This window comes from Ornithorhynchus anatinus, chromosome 1 (assembly GCF_004115215.2).
Source record: "Ornithorhynchus anatinus isolate Pmale09 chromosome 1, mOrnAna1.pri.v4, whole genome shotgun sequence".
NCBI classification, from domain to species: Eukaryota; Metazoa; Chordata; class Mammalia; order Monotremata; family Ornithorhynchidae; genus Ornithorhynchus; species Ornithorhynchus anatinus.
This window is the reverse complement of record NC_041728.1, coordinates 170,397,023-170,416,104: the sequence shown is the minus strand read 5'-3', so window position 1 is coordinate 170,416,104 and position 19,082 is coordinate 170,397,023. Positions and strand designations below refer to the sequence as shown.

The 19,082-nt window shown below is 51.9% G+C and overlaps 1 protein-coding gene across 22 annotated transcripts in view; it reads right to left on the bottom strand.

The window, feature by feature from the left end:
- Nucleotides 1-11,790, bottom strand: part of CLASP1 (cytoplasmic linker associated protein 1) — a 316,975-nt gene extending 305,185 nt beyond the window's left edge. For all 22 annotated transcript variants that reach the window (XM_029070008.2, XM_029070425.2, XM_029070041.2 and 19 more), the window contains exon 1: nt 11,565-11,790. In XM_029070008.2, the coding sequence (XP_028925841.1) occupies nt 11,565-11,759 (195 nt within the window). In that variant the 5' untranslated portion in view covers nt 11,760-11,790. The remainder of the gene's footprint in view (nt 1-11,564) is intronic.
- Between the last annotated feature and the right edge of the window lie 7,292 nt (nt 11,791-19,082).

Below are 19,082 nucleotides of genomic sequence, written 5' to 3'. Positions count from 1 at the left end.
CAGTCTCCATCCTCATTTCACAGATGAAGAAAGTGAGGCCCAGAGGAAGGGAAGTGACTTACCCAAGGTCACACAGCAGACAAGCGGCAGAGCCGGGATTAGAACCACGACCTTCTGACTCCCAGGCCCGGGCCCTAGCCACTATACCATGCTGCTTCTTGACTGATTTATTCATAATCCAAAGACACATCTTTGACGAACAGATGACGATGGTATTTGTTAAGCGCTTACTATGTGCCAAGCACTGTTCTAAGCGCTGGATAGGCTAAGGTGGTGCTTGGAGCTTGTCCCTGGTCATACTAATTGGCGGGACCTCAGGCACTGACTGTTTTAAAACTGAACTCCTCATCTTTCCTCCCAAACCTTATCCTCTCCTTCCTTTCTCATCACTATTGCAGCGTGGCTTAGTGGAAAGAGCCTGGGCTTGGAAGTCAGAGGGCGTGGGTTCTAATCCCGGCTCCGCCACTTGTCTGCTGCGTGGCCTTGGGAAAGTCATTTAACTTCTCTGGGCCTGTTCCCTCATCTGCAAAAATGGGGATTAAAAATTGTGAGCCCCACGTGGGACAGCCTGTATATACCCCGGCGCTTAGAACAGTGCTCTGCACATAGTAAGCGCTTACCAAATACCATAATTATTACTATTGACAGCACCGCCATCCTTCCCATTGATCAAGCTTGCCACCTTGGCATTAGCCTAGACTCCTCTCTCTCTCTCTCTCGACCATCAAATTCAATCAGTTACCCTAGTCTTCAGGTTCTTCTTCTGAACATTTCCGGAATCCACCCCTTCCTCTCTATCCGAACTGCTCCTCCACTGCTCACTGTCCACCTGGAAGACGGGATCGGCCTCCTCGCTGAGCGCCCTGCCTCCATTCGGCCTCTCCCCTGTCAAGTCCACACTTCACTCTGCAGCCCAAAATCCTCTTAATGGTCACCTCCCTTCTCCACATCAAGCAGAAACTCCTCGCCGACAGCTCCAAAGTACTCAATCGAAGAACCAGGACGGCCTAGTGGATAGAGGCCCGGGAGTCGGAAGGATCTGGGTGCTAATTCCAGCTCGGCAACCTGACCTGGGGCAGATCACTTTACTTCTCTGTGCCTCAGTCGCCTCATATGTAAAATGGGGCCGGGGCCAGGGGCCGTCGACCCCCGGGCCACGTCCTCCCGCGGTCCCGGAACGCCCTCCCTCCTCACCTCCGCCAAACTCATTCTCTTCCCCTCTTCAAAACCCTACTTAAAATAATAATAATAATGTTGGTATTTGTTAAGCGCTTACTATGTGCCGAGCACTGTTCTAAGCGCTGGGGTAGACACAGGGGAATCAGGATGTCCCACGTGGGGCTCACAGTCTTAATCCCCCTTTTTACAGATGAGGTAACCGAGGCACAGAGAAGTAAAGTGACTCGCCCACAGTCACACAGCTGACAAGTGGGATTCGAACTCATGACCTCTGACTCCAAAGCCCGTGCTCTTTCCACTGAGCCACGCTGCTTCTCTAAACTCACCTCCTCCAAGAGGCCTTCCCAGACTCAGCTCCCCATCTCCCTCTACTCCCTCTACCGCCCCCCCTTCACCTCTCCGCAGCTTAAACCTCTTTTCCCCCCATCTCCCTCTGCTCCTCCCCCTCTCCCTTCCCATCCCCTAGGCACCGTACTGGTCCGCTCGACTGTATATATTTTCATCACCCTATTTATTTTGTTAATGAGATGTACATCGCCTCGATTCTATTTAGTCGCCATTGTTTTTACGAGACGTTCTTCCCCACGACTCTATTTACTGCTATCGTTCTCGTCTGTCCGTCTCCCCCGATTAGACCGTAAGCCCGTCAGACGGCAAGGACTGTCTCTATCTGTTGCCGACTTGTTCATTCCAAATGCTTACTTAGTACAGTGCTCTGCACATAGTAAGCGCTCAATAAATACTATTGAATGAAATACTATTGAATAAAATGGGGATCGTGGCTGTGAGCCCCATGTGGGACAGGGACTGTGACCAAACAATCTGTGCTCCGCCTCTTGTCAGCTGTCAGCTGTGGGACTCTGGGCAAGTCACTTAACTTTTCTGTGCCTCAGTTACCCCATCTATAAAATGGGGACTAAGGCTGTGACCCCACGTGGGACAACCTGATCACCTTGTATCCTCCCCAGCGCTTAGAACAGTGCTCTGCACATAGTAAGTGCTTAACAAATACCATCATCATCATTATTATTATTATCCCGGTTCCACCCCTTGTCTGCTGCGGGACCTCAGGCAAGTCACTTCACTTCTCTGAGCCTCAGTTCCCTCACGTGGAAAATGGGGATTCAGACTGTGAGCCCCATGTGGGACAGGGACTGGGTCCAACCTGATTACCTTGTATCTAGCCCAGTGCCTAGAACAGTGCCCGGCAAATTGTATATATTTTCATTACCCTACTTTGTTAATGAGCTGTACATCACCTTGATTCTATTTATTGCTATTGTTTTAATGAGATGTTCATCCCCTTGATTCTATTTATTGCTATTGTTCTTGTCTGTCTGTCTCTCCCGATTAGACTGTGAGCCCATCAACGGGCAGGGACTGTCTCTATCTGTTGCCGATTTGTACATTCCAAGCGCTTAGTACAGTGCTCTGCACATAGTAAGCACTCAATAAATACTACTGAATGAATGAATGAATGAAAATACCATAATCATTATTATTTGCCATCAATCGATAGTATTTATTGAGCGTATACTGTATGCAGGGTACTGTACTGAGCACAATCCAAAAGAGCTGGTAGACACATTCCCTGCGCATAAGGAGCTTCCAGTTCAGAGAGGGAGTTATTGGCTCAGTCAGCTAATGAACGTGATAACATCAAGGGCTTTTCTACCTTCAGAGCTCAAACTTCTTCCAAATGACGCCCCTCATGTGTGAACATCCATTTTGGATACGATGAGGCAGACTTATCTGCAATCAACATTTCGTCTCGCTAGGTAACATCTGTTTTATTTTCCTTCCTCTGTAATCAACAGAAAAGCCAAGTGGAAAAAGTTCCGTCGCTGAAGGAATGCGACCCATTCCTTTAACTAATGTCAGACTAGTGTTTCGGATACTAAGAGGAGGAGGAGGAGGAGGAGGAGGAAAAGGAGGAAATCACATAGAGTCAAACCACACAGAGTCCTCTTTTCGCATTCTTCAAAGGAAGCGCCGTATGGAATCGCTTCTTCGAAATCATTGAATCAACGTGTAAATAGAGGGACGAGCTCGCGTGGCCTCGGGTTTTTCCGGCACTGACCAGAAATGGGACACGTGTTTAGATGTAGTAAGTACTTACACGGGGCCCGGGAAGGAAACGCTGGGGACCATTCTCCCGCCTTCTTTCCAAGGAATCTCTCTCTCATATAGGACTCTATCAAGCGCTTCGTACAGTGCTCCGCACACAGTACGTGCTCAATAAATCCCACTGACTGACCGCCCCCGTCCTGGCCGTCTCCCTCCGTTTCTCTCAGCGGGGGGTGCCCGGGTGGGTCCCCCGCTCCTGCCGCTCTCCGTTCCGGACTGTCAGCTCCTTGTGGGCAGGGAATGTGTCCGTTTATCGTTCTCTTGTACTCCCCCAAGCACAGTGCTCTGCACACAGTAAGGACTCGACGTATGCCGCCGATCCACCGATTCCAGGCACGAAGATCTCCCCCAGCGGGCTCCCCTAAACCAAGCCGGCCTCTCCCCTCCCGCCGCATCTCACGGCCCTCGCTCCACCCAAGCTGACAGACACCCCGGGGAGCAGCGTGGCCCAGCGGCTAAAGCACGGCCCCGGGAGTCCGAAGACCCGTGTTCTAATCCCGGCTCTGCCACGTGCCGGCTGCGGGACCTCGGACAGGTCACTTCGCTTCCTCTGGGTCTCAATTTCTTCATCTGTAAAGTGGGGATTCAATCCTCCGCCCCGCAGTTTGTAATAATAATAATAATAATGTTGGTATTTGTTAAGCGCTTACTATGTGCAGAGCACTGTTCTAAGCGCTGGGGTAGATACAGGGTAATCGGGTTGTCCCACGTGAGGCTCACAGTTTATCCCCGTTGTACAGATGAGGGAACTGAGGCACTGAGAAGTTAAGTGACTTGCCCAAAGTCACACAGCCGACAAGTGGCAGAGCTGGGATTCGAACTCATGATCTCTGACTCCCAAGCCCGGGCTCTTTCCGCTGAGCCACGCTGTTTCCCTGTGTGTCTGTGTGGCCCAGGCGGGACGAGGACCATGCCCGACTGGATTTTCTTAAATCGACCCCAGTGCTTAGTAGATCACCTGGCAGATAGTAGGCCCGTGAGAAGAACGATACATACAAACCCTCGCCAGCGGTGGCACCGCGCCTTATTCATTCGATAGTATTTATTGAGCACTTACTATGTGCAGAGCCCCGTACTAAGCGCTTGGAATGTACAATTCGGCAACAGATAGAGACAATCCCTGTCCACTGACAGGCTTCCATTCTATGTCATCAGTGGCGCTCTCGAACAGACTCGCTCCCCAATCTGACCACATCCTGCTCAGGACTCTTTTAAAAACTCACCTTCTGAATCAGGGGTCTTCTCTCATTATTAACTTCCGGCCGCTACCATCCACCACAACCTCCCAACCCTCCTTACAGAAATCCTTATACAGACACACACACGTGTGTAGCGTGGCTTAGTGGAAAGAGCTCGGGCTTGGGAGTCAGAGGACAAGGGCTCTCATCCTGGCTCCTCCACTGGTCCGCTGTGCGACCCTGGGCAAGCCACTTGGCTTCTCTGTGCCGCAGTCACCTCATACGTAAAATGGGGATTAAGACCGCGAGCCCCACGTGGGACAACCTGAGTACTTTTTATCTATCCCAGCGCTTTGAACAGTGCTGGCCACATAATATGCGCTTAACAAATATCATCATTATTATTATTATTTATATGTGTGTGTACATATATATACATACACACACATATAAATTCATTGTAGTAGTTAAGCGCTTATTATGTGCCAGGCATTGCATTAAGTGCTGGGGTAGGTATGAGGTGGACACAGTCCCTGTTCCACAAGGGGTTCACAGTCATTCATTCATTCATTTACTCAACAATATTTATTGAGCACTTACTATGTGCAGAGCACTGTACTAAGCGGTTGTACCAATGTACAATTCGGCAACAGATAGAGACAATCTCTGTCCAATGACGGGCTCACGGTCTAAACGGGGGAGACAGACAGCAAAGCAAAACAGAACAAAACAAAAACAACATCTTAATCCCCACTTGACAGAAGAGGGAACTGAGGCCCAGAGAAGTGAAGTGACTCGCCCAGTGTCATACAGCAGACAAGTCGCTGAACCGGGATCAGAAGCCAGGTTCTTCTGACTCCCGGGCCCTATCCATTAGGCCATGCTGCTCTCCCATATTTCCCACTGCTCGGCTGTCTCCCTCCACCACGCCGTAGACCCCTCGAAGAAAGACATCTCACCCTATTTCTCTATCGGCCTCTTGCCGGGGACCAGAACAGCACAGCACATCAATCAATCAATGGCATTTACTGAGTGCTCAATGTGTGCAGCACGCTGTACTAAGTGCTTGGGAGAGTACAATATATCAGAGATAGTAATAATAATGATGATGATGGCATTTGTTAGGTGCTTACTACGTGCCAAGCGCTGTCCTAAGCACTGGGGTAGATACAAGGTAGACTGAACATGGCATAAGACAGGTGCGAAAGAAGCACGACAACTACTTAGAGGGAAAATTAAGATGTGTTCAAAAATACTTTGGAATCAGACTGGGAGCGTTAATGAGAAATATCCCGTTTGTTTCTTCTTCACTAATCTCAAGAGGGCCTAAATTTGGAGGGAGGGAGAGGAGGGGAAAAGAGAGGAAGGGAGGGAAGGAAGAAGGGAGGAAGGGGGAGAAAGGGAAGAAAGAGGGAGGACGGGGGGAAAAGAGTGGGTGGGTGGGAAAGAGGGAGGGAGAGAAGGAGGAAGGAAGGGAAGGAGGAAGGGAGAGAGAGAGGCGGGACAGAGGGAAAATTAAGATGTATTAAAAAATGCTTTGGAATCAGGCTGGGAGTGTTAATGAGAAACATCCCATTTGTTTCTTCTTCACTAATCTCAAGAGGACCTAAACTGGGAGGGAGGGAGGGAGGGAGGGAGGGAGGGAAAAAGGAGGGAGGGAGGCAGAGAGAAAGGGGGGGGAAGAGAGGGAGGGAGGGAAGGAAGAGAAGGGAGAGAGAAAGGGAGAGAGGAAGGCTGGGAGATGGGGGGAAAAAGAGAGGAAGAGAGGGAAGGAGGAAGGAAGGGAGAGAGAAAGCAGCGGGGTCGGGGGGGGGAAGAGAGGGAGGGAAGGAGGAAGGAAGGGAAGGAGGGAGGAAGAGAGAGGAGAGAGAGAGGGAGGGAAGGGGGGGACAGAGAGGAGAGAGGGAGGGAAGGAAGTGAGAGAGGGGGGACAGAGAGGAAAGAGGGAGGGAGAGAGAGGGAAGGAGAGAAAAAGAGCAGGGAGGGAGAGGAGCAGGGAGGGGGAGGGAGGTGCGTGTGTGTGTTTGTGTGTCTTGTCCAATAAGGGTTTTTGCCAGCGATAAGGTGAAGGTCAGCCAGGCCGGCCAAGGCCTCGGCAGCCCAGCAGGTCAATCACAATCTGACACTACCATGTGACGGTGTCCCTCTTAAAAGCAAAGCTCTCTCAGTTTCTCCTCCCCGCTTTTATTTTTTAAGAGGCTTTTGGGATTAAAGCTCTGCGACACTTGCAGAGAGGGGGGCAAAGCACCGTACCGAGCGATCGGGAAAGTACTCTACGGTAGAATTAGCAGCCACGTTTCCCCGCTCGTAACACGTTACCGTCCCCGGAACGCAAGGAGTTTACTCCCTAACGGGGGAGAGAAAGCAGGCGGCTATTAAAGCTAGAAGGGTCGGACGCTGAAGCGGACCCAGGTACACAAGTCACTCTTCTGTCTTCTGCCCCTCTATTTTCCTCCCTCGGCTCAGTTTCCCTCTCTAGAGAACAGAAAAACGATAAAGTCGGTATCTACGCAAAATGGCATGAGAGCCTCCAGCAATTCCGGTCCTCATAAGGGCTCTTGGCCATTCGACCGAGTTGACACAGTTAAATGGCCAGAAGTCTTCTCCCGGGAATCTGAATAATGTAGTAAATCTCCATTTTAGCAGTGTTGAACTGCTTTCTAAAGAATAATAATTACAGGACTTGTTAAGCGCTTACTATGTGCCAAGCACTGTTCAAAACTCTGGGCTCGGTACAAATTAATCAGGTGGGACACAGTCCCTGTCCCGCATGAGGCTCACACTCTTAATCCCCATTTTCCAGATGAGGTCACTGAGGCCCAGAAAAATGAAGTGACTTGCCCCAAGTTACGCGGCAGGCAAGTTGGGGAGCCGGGATTAGAACCCAGGTCCCTCCGACTCCCAGGCCCAGGCTCTATCCACTAAGCCACGCTACTTTTCTAACAACTCACTGACCCAGTACCAAGCGAATGTATTCCACCGGCAAGTTTACTTCACACCTACGGGACATAAAATACGGCAAATGCTAAATATGACTTAGCGTCTATTCTCGGTAACCACCTGGGAGTGAATGAAACACGGATTTTTAAGCCCCAATCCCATGCTTCCTAAAACAAGCTTTGCGTTGGTATTTATTTTACTTAAAGTATTTAAAAATGTGAAATCGGAGTATGCGATTTGAGAGGGAGAGTTAGAACATTTCCCCTCCTCCACCTCCCCTTAATGACTTCTCGCTCTTGTTCGAGAAGAATTCAGAAATGGAAATAGAAATCTTCAAAATCACTCTGAGACAGAATTCTTCTAAATCCAGATAGTCGAGTGGTGAACGGTCCATGAAAATTCAGTCCCGGCCTCAAAGAGGTACTGGCTGGATTTGCCAGCTTTATAAATGGCAGACACAGGGACTGTCTCTATCTGTTGCTAAACCGTACATTCCAAGCACTTAGTACAGTGCTGTGCACACAGTAAGCGCTCAATAAATACGACTGAATGAATAAACCCTTTGAACCCTGAAAACCTGGGAGTCATCCAAGGAGGAAGCAGCACCGTCCGCCTAGTGGAACGAACATGGGGCGGAGCGGGGACGGGAATGGGGAGGGGGCGACGGGAAACCCCTGGGTTCGAATCCCAGCTCTGCCCCTGGAGTGCTGGGTGACCTTGAGCATTTCACTTTCTGGCCCTCGGTTTCTTCGCCTGTAAAATGGGGATTGTGAGTCCCAGTGGAGACTCTGTTCAATCTGATTTGTTCGTAGGGAAGCAGCATGGCGTAGTGGATAGAGTACGGGCCTGGGGGTCAGAGGGTCAAGGGTTCTAATCCGGGCTCCGCCATTTGTCTGCTGTTTGGCCTTAGTCACGTCACTTCACTTCTCTGGAACTCAGTTACCTCATCTGTAAAATGGGAAATAGACTGTAAGCCCCACGCGGGACAGGGACCGCGTCCAACCCGATTTGTTTGTATCCATCCCAGGGCTTAGTACAGTGCCTACCACGTAGGAAGACAAACACCGTAATTATTAATTATTATTACCAATCCTTAGCCCACAGCCAGTGCTTAAGAAATTCCAGTATGATCCGTCAGGGCAGATCATGACACTGTGGCATTTAAGACCTTGCTATGTGCCAAACACTGTACTGAACACTGGGATAGAAAACACAATAATCACTCTGCGCACAGATCCAGGGGCTCACGGACTAAGAATCAGGGAGAACGGCTACTGAATCCCCATTTTAAGGATGGGAGAAATGAGGTCCAGAGAGTGAAGTGATTCACCCAATACCACCCAGCAGGCAAACAGTGCGAACTAGTAGAAAGAGCCCGAGCCTGGGGGTCAAGAGGACTAACTCCGGCTCTGCCCTCGGCTGCTGGGTGACCTTGGGCAAGTCGCTTCACTTCTCTGGGCCTCGGTTCCCTCATCTGTGAATCAGGGATTAAGACTTCAAGTCCCATGTGGGACAGGGGACCGTGTCCAACCCGATTATCTTGCATCTTCCCCAGCATTTAGTACGGTGTCTGGCACAGAGTAACAGCAGTGGAAAGAGCCCGGGCTTAGGAGGCAGAGGTCATGGGTTCTAATCCCGGCTCCACCACCTGTCAGCTGTGTGACCTGGGGCAAGTCACTTAACTTCTCGGTACCTCAGTTCCCTCATCTGTAAAATAGGGATTAAGACTGTGAGCCCCACGTGGGACAACCTGATGACCCTGTATCTACCCTGGCGCTTAGAACAGTGCTCGGCACATAGTAAGCGCTTAACAAATACCAACATTATAATTACTATATACCATTTAAAAAAAAAATGTGGCAGAGCCGACTAGAACACAGTTCCTCTGGCACCCAGGCCTGGGCTCTTTCCACTAAGAGAGGGTCCACTAAAAGACGGTCTACTGATTCAACTGGGCTCCGCTAAGCATTTAGTTCAGTGCTCTGCATTCATTCAGTCACTCAATCGTGTTTACCGAGTGCTTACTGTGTGCAGGGCACTGTACTGAACACAAAAAGGGAGACATTCCCTGCCCGCAAAGAGTTCACAGACTAGAGGGGGAGAGAGAGACAGAAAAGAAAGAAAGAAATGACAGAGATGTACACGAGTGTCGCGGGGCTGGGACGGGGGACGAATCGAGGGAGCGAGTCAGGGCGACGGAGAAGGGATGGATGACGTCCCGGGAGGCCGGACCCGCGCGGGCGGCAGCTGGTCCCAGCGGGGCCCGCCCCCTCGACTGTCTCTTCCATCTGCCCCCGCCCCGCCCTGCCCACCCCCGGGGCCCAGAAGAGTCCACCAGGTCACCATCCTTCCACGCACATAGTGGGGCAGGTGTCCGTCCCCCGCCCTCCACCCCCCCATGCCCCCCCCCCCGCCACCGTCCAGCTGCTTGCACCGCTCTGCACCCGAGCGCTCAATAAATAGCACCGACTGAGCGGGCGTCCGCCCTCCCTCCCCAACCTGGAGAGCGTGATGACGTGCTCCTCCCCGCCATGCCCGTGCTCCCAGCCCCACGGCATTTACGTATCACATCTGTCATTTTATTTCCCTGTACGGATGTCTGTCTTGCCCGCTCTAGACTGTGAGCTCCTCGCGGGCAGGGAACGTCACCGTTTATTGCTGTAATGTTCTCTCCCGAGCGCTCGGTACCGTGCTCCGCACACAGTGAGCGTCTGATACGACCGAATGAATCGATGACACGCAGAAGGAGCACGGCTTAGTGGAGAGAGCCCGGGCCGGGGAGTCAGAAGGTCATGGGTTCAAATCCCGGCTCCGTCACTCGTCCGCCGCGTGACCTTGGGCGAATCGCTTCGCTTCTCTGGGCCTCAGTGACCTCGGCTGCAAAATGGGGGGTTAAGGTTGTGAGCCTCAAGTGGGCCAAGGACTGGACTCAACCTCCCCTGCTTGTAACCACCGAGTGATCAGTTCAGTGCCTGCCACGTAGTAAGCACTTAACAAATAGCTGAGAAGCAGCGGGCTTAGTGGAAAGGGCACGGGCTTGGGAGTCAGAGGTCACGGGTTCTAATCCTGACTCCGCCACTTGTCAGCTGTGTGACTTTGGGCAAGTCATTTAACTTCTCTGTGCCCTAGTTACCTCATCTGGAAAATGGGGATTAAGACTGCGAGTCCCACGTGGGACAACCTGATTACCTTGTATCTACAGGAGCACTTAGAACAGTGCTTGGCGAATAATAAGCGCTCAACGAATACCATCATTATTATTAAATACAATTATTATTTTTATTTTTATTTTTATCAGGTGACCAAAGAGCCTCTAGAAATCCTCCCCATCCCCCATACGTGGGCCCGGGTGGGATCGAAGCCAGTGGCCCGGGGGTGGAGTTGTTGGGGGGGGGGGGGGCAGGGCAGGGGGAGCACCCGATCCCATTTCCAGCTCCACCTGCCACGGGGGACCCTGAATCCCCGCCAGAAGCCATTCCTCAGCGTGTCCTTCTCCCGCCGTGATCTCCGGCTCTGCTCGCCCTCCCTACGTGAGACTGGCCAGACGCCGCCGCGTTGGGCCCTGCCGACTCCGGAGAAGGGGAGGGCGACCCTCACCGCCCCCCGGCCCCGCCAAGCGATCCTGCACCCCGGGAGTCCGACCCCCGACGGGATTTACGGCGCGCTTATGGTGTGCGAGCCACCGTGCTGAGCGTCGGAAGGGCAGGGTGCAGAAGAGCTAGCGATCGCATTCTCTGCCCAGGGCGAGCTAACGGTCTGGAGGGGCAGACGGTCATTAATAGGAATAAATAAGTCATTTAGGCTGTACGTTTTCCAGATACGTGCGTAAGTGCCGTGGGGGCGGGGCGGATATCAAATGTCCAAAGGTCACGGATCCAAACGCGGAGACCACGGGGCGGAAGGGAGAGGGAGCCGGGGAAGAGAGGGCTTCGTCGGGAAGGTCTCCGGGAGGAGAGGAGACCTCAATCCGGCTTTGAGGGTGGAGGGGGGAGCTGCGGTCCGACGTAAAGGGAGCTGCGGTGGTGGGGGGAGCTCCGGGTTAGGGCGACGGCGAGACGGAAGGGATCGGGGCACGGCGCTACAGTCCCACCCGGTCTTCCCCTCCCCGCCGCCCCCGGGGCCCGGCCCGGCCCGCCTCACCTTATAGTTGCTGGAGTTGACCCAAGACGTGGCCAGGCCGTCCACCAACTTATCCAGCAGGGTCTGGTCGTGCTCCAGGTCCGCCGACTTCTGCTTGTCCGAGAAATAGTCCATGAGGTCCTGGCCGACCTGCAGCCGCTTCCCCACGTCCCTCTGCAGCACCTGGGCCAGGCAGGCCTCCATGCGGGGCTCCATGGCGGGCCCCTCCGCTGGGCCCGGCGGGCCTTGGGCGCTCCCCGCCCCCGGCCGGGGCGGCCCGGGGCGCCGGGGGGGCTGGGGGGTCGCCGGGCCGGGCCGGCGGGCGGACGGACCCGGGGGGGGCCGCTTTCTTCCCCGAAGGCTCCCGAGCTTTCAGAGAGGCGATCCGGGGAATGGCGAAAATGCACCATGTGTGTCCGCCGAGCAGCTGGCGGGATATTAAAAGGCCAGTTTAAATAACCGGGAGGAGAGGCGGGTCGGAGCGGCACGGGGGGGCTCTCCCGGCGGGGCTGGGGGGCTTCATCGTTCAGCGGTCCGCTCTGAAAAACCAAGAGAAAACCCCAAGGGGGGAGGCACACGTTAGAACACGCGCCGGCCTCGCGGAACGACAGGTCGACACCCCGGCGGATGGGGCTGGCGGCCCACGAGGGGTGAGAGGGCTGAGAGCTTCCCGGTGGGCAGAGAAGGTCACTGTTTACCGCTAGGGTGCACTTAACCAAGCGCCTAGTAATAATAATAATAATAATTGTGGTATTTGTTAAGCGCTTACTACGTACCAAGCACTGCATTAAGCGTTGGAGTAGATACAGCATAGTAGGTTGGACACAGTCCCTCTCCCACGTGGGGCTCACGGACTCAATCCCCATTTTACAGATGAGGTAACTGAGGCCCAGAGAAGGGAGGTGAGTTGCCCAAGGTCACACAGCAGACAAGTGGCGGAGGCGGGATTAGAACCCATGACCTCTGACTCCCAAGCCCAGGCTCTTTCCACTAAGCCACGCTGCTTCCTACAGTGCTCTGCACACAGTTAGCGCTCAGTAAAGGCAGATGAATGAAGTCCCGCCCGGGGAGCAAATCTGAGTGACACAATTAATAATAATAATAATGCTGGTATTTGTTAAGCGCTTACTATGTGCAGAGCATTGTTCTAAGCGCTGGGGTAGGCGCAGGGGAATCAGGTGTCGGAGGTACACGGGAGCCCAAAGGACAAGAGGCCGTGAGCAAGCGGCAGAGTTCATTCTCTCATCCGTTCAATCCTATTTATTCAGCACTTACCGTGTGCAAAGCACTGTACTTAGCGCTAGGGAGAGTACAACAACCAACGGACACATTCCCGCCCACGACAAGCTCACAGTCTAGAGGGGGAGACGGACATTAATACAAATACAGAGAGAAATACATTACAGGTCTATACATCTGTGAGACTACTGTTGGGTAGGGATTGTCTCCATCTGTTGCCGAATTGTACTCTTCAAGCGCTTAGCACAGTGCTCTGCACACAGTAAGCGCTCAGTAAATACGACTGAATGAATATGCGCTGTGGGGATGGGAGGGAGGATGAATGAAGGAGCAAGTAAGAGTGGAGCAAAAGGGAGTGGGAGAAGAGAAGCAGCGTGGCTCAGTGGAAAGAGCACGGGCTTTGGTGTCAGAGGTCATGGGTTCAAATCCCAGCTCGGCCATCTGTCAGCTGTGTGACTTTGGGCAAGTCACTTAACTTCTCGGTGCCTCAGTTACCTCATCTGTAAAATGGGGATTAAGACCGTGAGCCCCACGTGGGACGACCTGATTCCCTTGTGTCTACCCCAGCGCTCAGAACAGTGCTCGGCACATAGTAAGCGCTTAACAAATACCAACATTATTATTATTAAGAGGACTTAGTCAGGGAAGGCTTCTTGGAGGAGATGGGCCTTCAATAAGGTTTTGAAGCGGGGGAGATTAAGAGAAGGAGCGTAGCCTAGCGGACGGAGCCCGGGCCTGGGAGTCAGAAGGCCCTGGGTTCGACTCCAGGCCCCACCACTTGCCCGCCGCGTGACCATGGGCAAGTCACTTTACTTCTCTGGGCCTCGGTGCCCTTATCTGTAAAATGGGGATTAGGACCGTGAATCCCCGGCGGGACAGGGACTGCGTCCAACCCGATGGGCTGGTAACCTCCCGCGGCGCCTCGCATGTAGTAAGCACTTTACAAATACCGTCAGCGACGACAACCATTTCCCCAGGGTACACACTGGGCGGGGACACGGGGAGCCCTTTTTCTTTCCCGACTCGAGTCACCCCGGGCTTGAGGCCTGCCAGCGCGCACACCACTTCCACCCTTCTTCCATCCTCTCCCTCTCCCAGAGAGCCCAACGCCACAGACACCCGATTCCATTCTGCCAACGGAATCCCAAACCAGCCACCAAATCGATCGATCGATCAATCGACGGTATTTACCGAACGCTCACTACACGCAGAGTAGCGTGGCTCAGTTGAAAGAGCGCGGGCTTGGGACCCAGAGTCATGGGTTCAAATCCCGGCTCCGCCGCCTGTCAGCTGCGTGACTCTGGGCAAGGCACTTAACTTCTCCGTGCCTCAGTTACGTCTTCTGTAAAATGAGCGTTAAGAACGTGAGTCCCAAGTAGGACAACCTCATCACCTTGTATCCTCCCCAGCGCTTAGAACAGTGCTTCGCACACAGTAAGCGCTTAACAAATGCCATCATCATTATTACTGGACTAAGTGCTTGGGAGAGCTGGGAGACCCATTTCCCGCCCACAGCGAGCTTACGGTCTAGGGGGGAGATGGAGATGATTACGAATAGGTAGTTTAGAATATATAATTTACGGCCCGGTTTTTCCCTCCTCGAGGGCCTCCACCAACTTCTCCAGCACCATCTGGTCAAAGTACACTGTGCCCCAGCTGTGCTACTGACAGACGTCATCATCGATGGCATTTACTGAGCACTTCCTATGTGCAGAGCACTGTACTAAACACTTGGGAGAGTACCAATCGTGTTTATCTCACGCTGTGTGCAGAACACTCTACTAAGTGCTTGGGAGAGTGTCGATAAGTCACGCGGTTTAGTGGAAAGACCACAGACGGGGGAGTCAGAGGTCGTGGGTTCTAATCCCGGCTCCGCTATTTATCAGTTGTGTGACTCTGGGCGAGTCACTTAACTTCTCCGTGCCTCAGTTACCTCATCTGGAAAATGGGGATTGAGACTGGGAGCCTCACGTGGACAAACTGGTTATCTTGCATCTATCCTAGGACTTAGAACAGTGCTTGGCACATAGTAAGTGCCTAACAAATAACATCATTATCATTATAATGATTTTTTTCACTAGGCCACACTGCTAATCACGCCGATTATTATTACTATTATTTATTGCACGCTTCCTGAGGGCAGAGCACTGAACTAAGTACTTCGGACAGTACGATATAACAGAGTTGGGAGACACATTCCCTGCCTACAGCGAGTTTCCAGTCTAGAGGGGGAGACAGACATTAATATACTATATATATATTAATATAAAAAAATAAATTCCAGATACGGACATAAGTGCCATAAGAGGGAGGGGGGAATAAAGGGTGCAAATCCGAGGGCGGGGGGATGCAGAAGGGAGGGGGAGAAGACGAAATGAGGGCTTAGTCAGGGAAGGCCCCTTGGAGGAGGTGTGATTTTAATAATGCTCTGAAAGTGAGAAAAAGGACAGAACAGCAAGGAACACCTATCCCATAGATCCCTCTGCATTATACTTTCGTTCATTCATTCAGTAGTATTTATTGAGCGCTTACTATATGCAGAGCACTGTACTAAGCGCTTGGAGTGTACAATTTGGCAACAGATAGAGACAATCCCTGCCCATTGACAGGCTTACAGTCTAATCGGGGGAGACAGACGGACAAAAACAAGACAACTTAATCACAATAAATAGAATGAAGGGGATGGACACCTCATTAACAAAATAAATAGGGTAATAAAAATTTATACAAATGAGCACAGTGCTGGGGGAAGGGGGGGGGGAGAAGAGGGAAAGGGGACTTAGCTGAGGGGAGGTGAAGGGGGGAAGGGGGAAGGAGCAGAGGGCGGAGGGGGAGCAGAGAGGGAGCGGAGGGAGCAGAGGGAAAAGGGGAAGCTCAGTCTGGGAAGGCCTCTTGGAGGAGGTGAACTCTCAGTAGGAGCTCTCTATACGCTGCCTGTGGGCAGGGAATGAGTCTAATAACTCTGTTACATTGTTCTATTGTATTCTCCCAAGTGCTCTGTACAGCGCTCTGCTAGCAGTAAGCGTTCGATCGATACAAACCGATCGACTGATCCTTAAAGAAGAGGCTTGGGATGCCTTTCTCTCACGAGAACAGAGCCCGTTCCTCTGCTTAAGATGAGTGGCACCACCTTCCAACTTAACAGCGTGGCCTCCTAGAACGAGCAGGGGCCCGGCAGTCAGAGGCCCGGGCTGTGTCATCTGCCTGCCGTGACCTTGGCCGAGTCACTTCTCCTCTCCTAATATCGACCGACTCACTGTTCCTCCATCTCGCCCACCTCTCTTCCGACCCTCCGCCTCTGGCCTGGAACGCCTTCCCTCTTCATAGCGAATGTCCATCACTCTCCCTACCTTCACAGTGCCTTATTACAAGCACGTCTCCTCTGAGAGGCCTTCCCTGACTTAGTCCTCCTCTCCCCCGCCGTTCTGGGTCACCTTTGGTTTGGATTTCCACGTTTCATTCACCCCACAACACTTACGTACGTACCCATAATTCAGCTATCATGCACCAAAATTGATCCGGCCCCCTTATTATCAGCGGGACAAGGGGAGAATTCTGAGGAGTTCCCCAAAACCCAACCCACTCATTCATTCAATCGTATTTATTGAGCGCTTACTCAATGCACAATGCACTGTACTAAGAGTTTGGAATGTACAATTCGGCAACAGAGAGAGACAATCCCTGCCCAACGACAGACTCACATTCTAAACGATGATAGTATCTGTTAAGTACCTACTATGTGCCAACCACTGTTCTAAGCACTGGGGTAGATACAAGGTAATTTGGTTGTCCCCCATGGAGTTCAGTCTTAAACCCCATTTTACAGATACCTGAGGCACAGAAATGTTAAGTGACTCGCCCAAACTCACACAGCTGACAGTGGCGGAGCTGGGATTAGAACCCATGACCTCCGATTCCCAAGCCCGTGCTCTTTCCATTAAAGACCGAGTACCCAATATTGCCCGCAGGCAGATGGTGAAACCCCTTCTTATTGAGGAGTGGGTTCATTCATTCATTCAATAGTATTTATTGAGCGCTTACTATGTGCAGAGCACTGTACTAAGCGCTTGGGATGAACAAGTCGGCAACAGATAGAGACAGTCCCTGCCGTTTGACGGGCTTACGGTCTGATCGGGGGAGACGGACGGACGAGAACGATGGCACTAAACAGCGTCAAGGGGAAGAACATCTCGTAAAAACCGATGGCAACTAAATAGAATCGAGGCGATGTACAATTCATTAACAAAATAAATAGGGTAATGAAAATATATACAGTTGAGCGGACGAGTACAGTGCTGTGGGGATGGGAAGGGAGAGGTGGAGGAGCAGAGGGAAAAGGGGAAAATGAGGCTTTAGCTGCGGAGAGGTAAAGGGGGGATGGCAGAGGGAGTAGAGGGGGTTGACACACCCACGTCCAGGGGAAGACAATAGAATGAATATTGAAGGTGGAGGAACCCTGGCAAGAAAGAACCATCACCTGCCTTCATATTTAAATAATAACAACATAATAATAAGAGTGTTGCTAAGTGCTTACTATGTGCCAGGCAGTATTCTAAGATGTGGGGTAGCTACCAGCTAGCCAGGTTGGCCACAGTCCCTGTCCCACATAGGGCTCACAGTCTTAATCGCCATTTCCAGATGAGTAACTGAGGCACAGAGAAGTTAAATTCATTCATTCATTCAACAGTATTTATTGAGCGCCTACTATGTGCAGAGCACTGTACTAAGTACTTGGAATGTACAATTCGGCGACAGAGACAATCCCTGCCCATTGACGGGCTTACAGTCTGATCGGGGGAGACAGACAGACAAAAACAATAGCAATAAATAGAATCAAGGGGATGTACATCTCATTAACAAAATAAATAGGGTAATAAAAATATATACAAATGAGCGGACGAGCACAGTGCTGAGGGGAGGGAAAAGGAAAGGGGGAGGAGCAGAGGGAAAGGGGGGAAAGGGAGCTTAGCTGAGGGGAGGTGAAGGGGGGAATAGAGAGGGAGCAGAGGGAAAAGGGGAAGCTCAGTCTGGGAAGGCCTCCTGGAGGAGATGAGCTCTCAGTAGGGCTTTGAAGAGGGGAAGAGAGTCAGTTTGGCGGAGGTGAGGAGAGAGGGCGTTCCAGGACAGCTGGAGGACGTGGCCCAGGGGTCGACGGCGGGATAGGCGAGAACGGGGGAAGGTGAGGAGGTGGGCGGCAGCGGAGCGGAGCGTGCGGGGTGGGCGGTAGAAAGAGAGAAGGGAGGAGAGATAGGAGGGGGCAAGGTGATGGAGAGCCTTGAAGCCTAGAGTGAGAAGTTTTTGTTGACCTGTCCAAGGTGGCAGAGCAGACAAGTGATGGAGCAGAGACTAGAACCCAGGATCTTCTGACTCCCAGGCCGTGCTCTATTCACTAGGCCACACTGCTTCTCCTGCCGGCACTAGATGAAGGCAGGAAAAACCGGAATGGAACAGCGCCTAGAACGCAGCTAGCTAGCAGGCAGCCTCCCTGAAAGCCAATGGAGGATGGCTAGAATAATAATAATGATGATGATGATGATGATGATGATTGTGGCATTTGTTCAGCTCTGGCTATGTGCCAACCACTGTATTAAGCGCTGAGGCAGATGTAAGATAATCAAGTCCCAGATGGACTCACAGTCTAGGGGGAGGGAGAAAAGGGATTTTGCAGATGAGGGAACTGAGGCCCAGAGAAGTGAAGCCCAAGGTCACAATCGGTAGATACTCATTCATTCAATAGTATTTATTGAGCGCTTACTATGTGCAGAGCACTGTACTAAGTGCTTGGAATGTGGCAGAGCTGGTCTTACAACTGAGATCCTCTGACTCCCAGGCCCGTGCTCTTTCCATTAGGCCGCACTGCTGGAGAAGGGAGCGGGAGAAGGTGGTGTGTGACGACCTTCTCCATGGAGCCGAAGAACAGGGAACATTTTCCTTAGCTAGCCATCAACTCTCTCTCTCAAAGCTTCTTACTCGACAGAATTTGCTGTTGCTAGTACATACACGCTGAAAACATCAGGTATGTGTGATCTAAACGATCCTTCCCCCTCCTTAATAAAGGCTTAATATTTTTCATCTTTTCGTGCGGTTAAAACTTAGACCTTGGGAAACGTATCTTTTATTATTGATATTGCTTCAACACCTCTTTGCTTTCCATCAGCTCGGACAGTAGCAGAGGCCCCGGCTGCCAAATTCTCCTCCAGAAGAAATGGGAAGGAGGCATTGAACTGAATTATTAGTTTTTTCTGAAAGGTTAGGAAGTAACTGTGGCATTATCAAAAGAGGAGAGAAGTGAACTGGAAA